Source organism: Thalia democratica, chromosome 9 (assembly GCF_965202585.1).
Source record: "Thalia democratica chromosome 9, ktThaDemo2.hap1.1, whole genome shotgun sequence".
NCBI classification, from domain to species: domain Eukaryota; kingdom Metazoa; phylum Chordata; class Thaliacea; order Salpida; family Salpidae; genus Thalia; species Thalia democratica.
This window is the reverse complement of record NC_139173.1, coordinates 28,026,419-28,033,987: the sequence shown is the minus strand read 5'-3', so window position 1 is coordinate 28,033,987 and position 7,569 is coordinate 28,026,419. Positions and strand designations below refer to the sequence as shown.

General features: G+C 25.5%; 1 protein-coding gene across 1 annotated transcript; it reads right to left on the bottom strand.

Moving 5' to 3' along the window:
* Nucleotides 1-3,301: 3,301 nt before the first annotated feature.
* Nucleotides 3,302-7,332, bottom strand: LOC145844550 (uncharacterized). The gene is made up of 4 exons (XM_082951947.1): nucleotides 7,199-7,332; nucleotides 6,120-6,241; nucleotides 4,810-4,980; nucleotides 3,302-3,448 (listed from the first exon to the last, which is right to left on the bottom strand). Exons 1-4 carry the CDS (start codon nucleotides 7,251-7,253, stop codon nucleotides 3,374-3,376), a joined length of 423 nt encoding a protein of 140 aa, XP_082808073.1. The 5' UTR covers nucleotides 7,254-7,332; the 3' UTR covers nucleotides 3,302-3,373.
* Between the last annotated feature and the right edge of the window lie 237 nt (nucleotides 7,333-7,569).

Below are 7,569 nucleotides of genomic sequence, written 5' to 3'. Positions count from 1 at the left end.
GGTGTAAAATATGCACTTTGAAGTTACTGCACGAAGGTCACTTTTGCACGATGACATTTTTGCACCATGAAAATTTTGCACGAAGACACTTTTGTGCTCGTAGGTGTCTGACTAGCGGTGTATGTTTGGCTAGAAAACAACTTGTGAGAAAAATATACAACTAAGATTTTCGAAAACAAATGTTTCTAAATGTGCTGTTAGTTTGATTTACAGTACATATTTCTGTTAGTTCAGAATAGTATTTGTTTTTTCAAAGCGACGCGTATTTTAAAAACGGCCCACCGACTAGAAAAATTTCTTGCCTTATATCAGAGAGTACAATTTGTACAAAATGTTACACAAAAACACCTATCTAAAATTAAATTTGATATATTTTATACTTCATATAAGTATTGAAATTATGAAAGAAACCTTTAAAAGTAGATTGATTGATAACAACTTAATTCATTTGAAAAAAAAAGCGTTGTTGTTTTTTGTTTATAGGTGTAAATTTAGATTACAGAAAAAAGAGTAGAATTTTTATTGATCTAAAGTGAACTTTATACACTTAGATGTTATACAAAGTATTTCTATATTCTTTAAAGTTTAGTCGAATGGTACAAAATTAAAACAAAAGGTTGTAAATGATATTAGATGTTAAAATAAAACTCCAATGTTTATATTCAAGTATCAGTTTAAATTTAAGTTTGTTGTTTTTTTGAACTCTACCTGCATTCAGAAAATAAATTAACACATAGTTTTGTTGAAGAAACCTTTTTGCTTGACAAAAGTCTTACAAAAAACATGATTTATTTTTTCAACATTTTATAATACTATACTGATTATTAGAAACTTACTTTTCAAGATAAAGACAGTACTAGTAGTTCCAAAAAGAAAAGTTTGAAAGTTTAAAGTTCTTAATATAGTCTGTTGAATAATGTGTTGTTTTAAAAAAGTTATTTTCTAAAAGTACCATTAAATAAACAAGGGTAACTAAGATGTTATGAAACTTTCAGTTTACTTAACTTTTAAATTATCAAACTGAAACTAAAAAGCTAAGTAACCTTGTGGGTTAAATGTTTTAAAAGTGTATATAGACATAAAAACAGCTGATTACTAAAAACACATATAAACATTAAAACCAGATGATACTTAAATTGTTACTGTAAATCTAATTTTGTACATTTCAGTAGAATATGTTTTGTTTTGTTCGTTACGCATCACCTGGTAAAACCTTATGGACTAAAAACGAAATTGTTTTCACAAAACAGAAGCGACGTTGTAAATAGAAACATTCTGACGTTTGAAACCTTAAAACTCGTTTATAATATATCTTTTTTAACTGTGAATAACACTAACAAATCTCTACAAAAAATAGACGTTAATTAAACTACGTTTAACTGGTTTTTTTTTCAGAAAATCAATGCCCAATAAAAATACTGTAAGCTGTCAGGTACGAACTTTAGTCGCTTCTGGATGTCTAAAACTTCTTATTTTTATTGTGAGATTTAATTGATGAAGTCTAATTTTTGATTTATATGGTATATGCTTGGGTTAGGTGGGACAGGAGTAGAAGTTTTAATTTTACAAAAAATTGTCGGCGGGACATACTTACAATAAGTATAATTTAAAAAAATTATATCAATAATTAACAGTACTGTGTGCTGTAAATCTAAATAAAAGAATACTTAACAACATTTTTAATAAGCACAGTTTTATATGCTTCTCAAAAGTTGTTTTTCAGCCAAAAGACTCAATGCGAGCAAGAGGTCTCCGATGATGGGCCGGACCCAGCTTGCAGGCTGCACATTCTTCATCAACAATTTTTACAGTACAAGGTATTTATAAGCATTAGAACCTTTTTTATTGACTTTGTAGCAAAAATCAGTTAGCTAAAAATTTTATGTCGGGCGACGAAAAGATATATATTTAATTAACTAGTAAGTGAAATTAGTTAGGAAGAGAGGTTTAAATGCTATTATTGTAACGCAGTATTATTACTTTACCTCATTATTCTACTGAAAAAAAAATCTTACTACTGCAGCCGACCCTACAAAATTTTTTTGTACAAAAACTTACTTCGACTGACAAAGCTTCTTTGGCTTGTAAAGAACAAAAGGCTCCATGCAGCTTTTATGTACAAAACTAGGAAAAAGTCTAAAAACTGTAAAAAGGTACGCAATGAATAAATATACACAATATGTACTGTATTAAACAGAAGGGACACCGATAAAGTACGCACCTTGAACCGTACCTCACAGAAATGCGTACCTCACAGTTTTGAGACAAGTTTAACACTTTTACACCGAACAACGGCATGTACCTATATATTAAAAAAATCTGTTCCAGTTTACTTTAGAACTACTCTAGTTTCCAATGAACTGTTGTGTTATATTATTTAAACTGGGCACCTAAAGATAACTTTGTCGTTTTTTTAATAAAACAAGTTGCTTTTTTTAAGTTATTTTCGAGATTAAGTGCTTACTTGGGTGCGTGCTTAATTAATGATAAACGTTGTAAGAATTAAAATAATAGTAAAATATTAAGTAATTTTTTAAACAAAAAAAAATTCTAAAAATTTTTTAAAAATTCAATTGTATTTTATAATAAATCTTTTTTATTTCTGATTTTATTGAACAAAAAAAAAGACGCTCAAAATGTTTGGTCCTAAGACCTGGTGCACGAACAACCTTTTGGTTATTTACATATAAAGTATACGTTACTATGCTAAACTTAATAGTTTAAAATATACTTACTTAATTTTTCATCACTAAATTGGTCGAGATTCTTTACTTTTTGAAAATTAAAATTGTTTTTGTGTTTGTATGTTTTGTATTTATAGTACTCTTAATACTTTCAAAGTATGACAAGCGGAAATTAATAAGTTATCTCAGGTTTTCTTAAAATGAGCACGATATCGTCTAAATAGTGAGGAGGTTTGCTATCAAGGGGCATTAATTAATTATGCGACGAAAAAGAACAATTAACTAATAAAGAAGCAGTATCAAACACATGGGAGAAAATTTGTTTGTTTTAATTTTCCTAAGGGGCGTTTATGAAGAAGAGTTTGGAAAACACTGATTTTGATTCTATATGCTTAACAAAGTGCTTAACAAAAAATATTTTAAATAAACGTGTTTTGTTTTTAACTTTAGTTTATAACCGCTAAAAGTTTTCATTAATTAGAATTTTTATGGCTTTGTATCCAAGAGTATTAATAAATTTATGTCGAAAAGTATTAACCCAATAGTTCAAATCAGTACCTATAAAACTACTACAGGCAAATTGCATATTGATCACGTGTAAAAAAAACACAAAATGATATATTGGTTACATTTTATTAAAGCATGAAACAAAAAAAATCAAAAAATGTTCCAGTCAAGTATAAAAAGTTTCATTGGTACCTTGGAGGCCTGTCGACTGCGTTTTGCAATTTTGAGTAATGCAGGTCTATCTCGTTTTTGCACATCTAAAAAATCATAATAGTGTTTCTACATCAATCTTTCCAAAAAATAACTTAGATTAACCTTTAACTATTTAATAATTAAGTTAAACCTAAATATTGTAGGAATGTACTTTTTGTTTGTTTAATATTTATAAAACTCAAAGTCTGTTTATAACTGCTTCTAAAGTAGCTCAAATGTATAATATTTTTATACATACATCTTTTGGTATTTTTATAAATTTTACCATAGAATATTTTGAATCGTCCGTGGTGTAGAAATATTGCTTGTTCATTTTAATACGTACCGCATTGAATGTTGACGAATAAAAACTTATCTTCTTATAAGCGAACTTTAAAATATATAATTTTGAAGTGTAGTAGGTTTTTTATAAGTTAAAAAAAATATTGACTGAAACTTTTATTTAAAGGTTCATTTAAAAACTACTTTACAATAGCCACAAATTACAGCATAATTTGTAATTAAACTTAATGGATTTTAGTATTGAATCAACAAAAAACATCTTTATGTATGTTTATAGTTTCGTTTCTTAGAAATTATTAGTTTATAATGGTTTAAAAAACTTGTTGTACTTTTTAATAAGTATTTTATTAAAATTAGACGTACAATATAGTTTTTACTTATGTTTATACTGTAGAATTAATAAATACTGAAATATAATTTATAGTAGCCTTTCTAGAAAGTTTAAAATAAAAGTTACTTTAATCAATTTAATTTTGTCAATAGACTGTATTTTACTGAATAACTTCTTTTCCGTACTAACTTAAAATAAAAATTGGAGACAGAAATTCATTTTGCTATTTATTTTTTGTTAACTTAAAATTTTTCCATCTACGCTTGTAAAAAGTTCATGTAGATAACTAAACATATTTGTTGAAGACAGTAAACTTAATAAAAATTAAAAAATTGTAAGATTATGCGTCATAATAGGTAAGCTGGTATCAAATTAAAATTACAAAAAACTTTCTCAACTTAATAATTTAAATAGCAACTGATAATTTAGTCTTGTGTTTTAAAGTTTTTCGTTAATAGTTTTAAAGTTATTTTATAATAGCATTGCATTGTACATACAATTTTATTTACCTATCTTTTTATTACGATGCATAATCTTACATTAAAAAATTTTTTATTAAGTTTACTGTCTTACACAAATATGTTTAGTTATCTACATGAACTTTTGACAAGCATAGGTCGAAAAATTGTAAGTTAACAAAAAACAAATTGCAAAATGAATTCCTGCCTCCAACTTTTATTTAAAGACTGTGTTTAAAAATTTTCTACATTAACTACAAACTACGTCATAACTTTAACTAAAACTACGTCATAACTTTAACTAAAACTTATCATATTTTAATATTTAACAAACCTCGGCAGCTTCACACACTGCAAGCCAGTCTCCTTGGCAATGTTTTCTATCAATCAGTTCACTTTCAATCAGTTCCTTCCCAATGTTTCTCCTCTCTCTACCGAGGGGTTTTTCCAGTGTTTTTACAGCTTTCACGGAGTTTCCAGTGCTCAGAGTGGATTGCAACCCGAGCTTTTAAAGTTAAAGCAATGTTGTGGTATTATTTTCAACATATCTTGTTTAAAAGGTAGTATTTTAAATCAAAATTTATTAGAATATTTTACAATTAAACAAGTATATTTTCTAAAAAAAACTTTAATTATTTTACATTACTCTTAGTGAGTAATGTTTAAAGTTTGCAAATTTTTTAAAAACTTTAAGGTCAAAAAAGTATAATACATAAGTTTATGTTAGCTGTTTAATAATATAATAATAATTATAATATTTGTTATAAAGACTTTGATATTTTATAACTTGAAGTTGAAACAAAGGTTTGGTTTTGTTTCACAAACTACCTTAATGGAAAGGTAGAGGCAAATGTTTAACATCGAAAAGATATAAATCTTTACAGTATAGTAATACTTCAGTTAGAAAAACTAATTAATTTTGTATAAAATGTAATGAGTGATGTTTTAAAACTTGAAAACTTTTTGAAATGTTAAAAAGTTGAAGTATAAGTAACTATAAGATTTTCGGGTTTTAATTTTGTACTTATTTCTTAAAGGCTGTTTGCCAAGGCTTTTTAAGATAAAACTAGTTTATGACATTCTTAGGTGTTAAATCTTTACTTTACCATTAAGAAAATAGAAAAACTAAGTTGCTTAAAAACTTGTATAATAAAGTTATCTTTTATATTTCAGCTTAAAGTTAAGATAATACTATGTTATTACATTTGTAATTGTTACAACTTTACTTAACTTTTACAAAAAATAATCATAAATTTAAGTTTCTTACTTATTATAAAATAAAACTATTTTATAGATTTTAGCTTAAAATTGTTTACATGATTAATTTAACAAACATAATACAAAAATAGGATTTTACATGCTTATATTTTAGGATAACTTTTAGATCAGTTTGTCAAACAAAAACTTTAAATTTTTATTTTATAGCAAAATTTTTTTATAAAAGTAATTTGTCAATAAAAAAGCTTGTACAAAAACAAAAAAGTTAATTTGATTTTAAAGAGCTATACAAAAACAAGTAACAAATTTAAAATTTAAATAAATTATCAGCTCACGTTAGCTTTGAGAGCAATACTTACATTACAGCTGGTTTAAAATTTTAGTATAACATAGTATAAGTATCTAAATTATTCTAATTTTAAATACCTTTTTAACAACGCACGTGACAATTTCTTCACTTGCCCCGTGAATTCTCAGCATGTGTTCAATTTCTGCTCTTGACAAGGGCTGATGCCTACCTGGTCTACCATGCGGTGAGTTGTGGCACCCTGATACGCATATTAAACATTAAAAAAAATTAAAATGAATTAAGAAGAGTTTTTAGTTTATCGACACTTTACAAAATTTATTAATACATTGTGAATAATTTTGTAGAATGCTTGTTTTAAGAGGGGCAAAAAGTTCAATTTTTATAGTTGAGTTTTAGTTTATTTCAAAATTTGAAAAATACAAGTTATTTACTATTAGGGGCAAATTATAGCGTTATAAATAATAATACAACTGCGAATTTACTATTCTCTATATCATTAGGTTTCAGTATCAAAATTTCAGACCTTGTCAATTATTAATACAAATCTTTTTCAACCGAAACTTGTTTATTGATAGAATAGTTTCATTGTTTCCTGTATTATATTTATTAAATATTTTACATCTATCTTAGTTTCTTGTATAATTATTATCAAAATAAGCCATTGATAAATTTAAATTATATAATTATAATTTAAAATAAGCAGTAAAAGGAGCAGTTTTTATAGTCAACACAAACAGTTGTATGTTAGGTTATAAATGAAAACTTTAAGTTACTACTTGTAAGAAATAGAATCTGTAATGTTAAATAAAAAGAAAACTATACTAAGTTAGAAAAACAGCACACGTTACTAGTTAAAAAAAACTGTAAACTATCTCACATAAAACTAAAAGTCTAAAGTAAATAAAGTTAGTTTTGATTAGTTTATTAAACTATATAAAATTTCAAACTATAAGTGTTTATAAATTTGAATATTGTTTTTTTTTTTTTTTTAGTAATTAATAAAAAAGTATACGCCAAATATAATATTATTCATAAAAATATTTTAAAGCAATTTTATATTTATATAAAACATTTTTAAAACTTCTTAGAGTGTTCTAGTATTTAAGCGAAAATTTGTAGTTTTAAATTTTAACTACTGTGAATAATTTGTGCTAAAAACAAATAAATTGATATAAAATACTGATTTGTTAGTTACCTTTAGTTAAAACTGCCAAAACTAGTGCAAACGATATAACCAAAATCAACTTCATACTTTTTGTAGTTAAACAGACTTTTGTATACAAATAAAGTTTTTTTCTGATATATATTGTAGCGCAATTAAGTGCCTTGAAGCGTTTTTACTTCCTTATTACAGAAATAAGACTGTTGTAATTCATAATGTTGAAAAGTCGAAATTCTTCTTTATTTTATTAAAATGTACTACGTATGAAAAAAACTAAAACTTTTCCATTCACTTTTGTAACTTTTCGTGGTTAATTTAAGTCGTTTATAATGAACAATTTTTTTAGAAGTTAAATTTTTTAGAAACATTCATTCACTTAACTTTTCTTGCCTTTGTCTACGTAA

Coding starts and splice junctions, on each gene's coding strand:
- LOC145844550 (XM_082951947.1), bottom strand. CDS start 7,253: ATGAAGTTGATTTTGGTTATATCGTTTGCACTAGTTTTGGCAGTTTTA. Junction 6,242..7,198: donor TTTGGCAGTTTTAACTAAAG/GTAACTAACAAA, acceptor TATGCGTATCAG/GGTGCCACAACTCACCGCAT. Junction 3,449..4,809: donor CAGTGTGTGAAGCTGCCGAG/GTTTGTTAAATA, acceptor ATGATTTTTTAG/ATGTGCAAAAACGAGATAGA.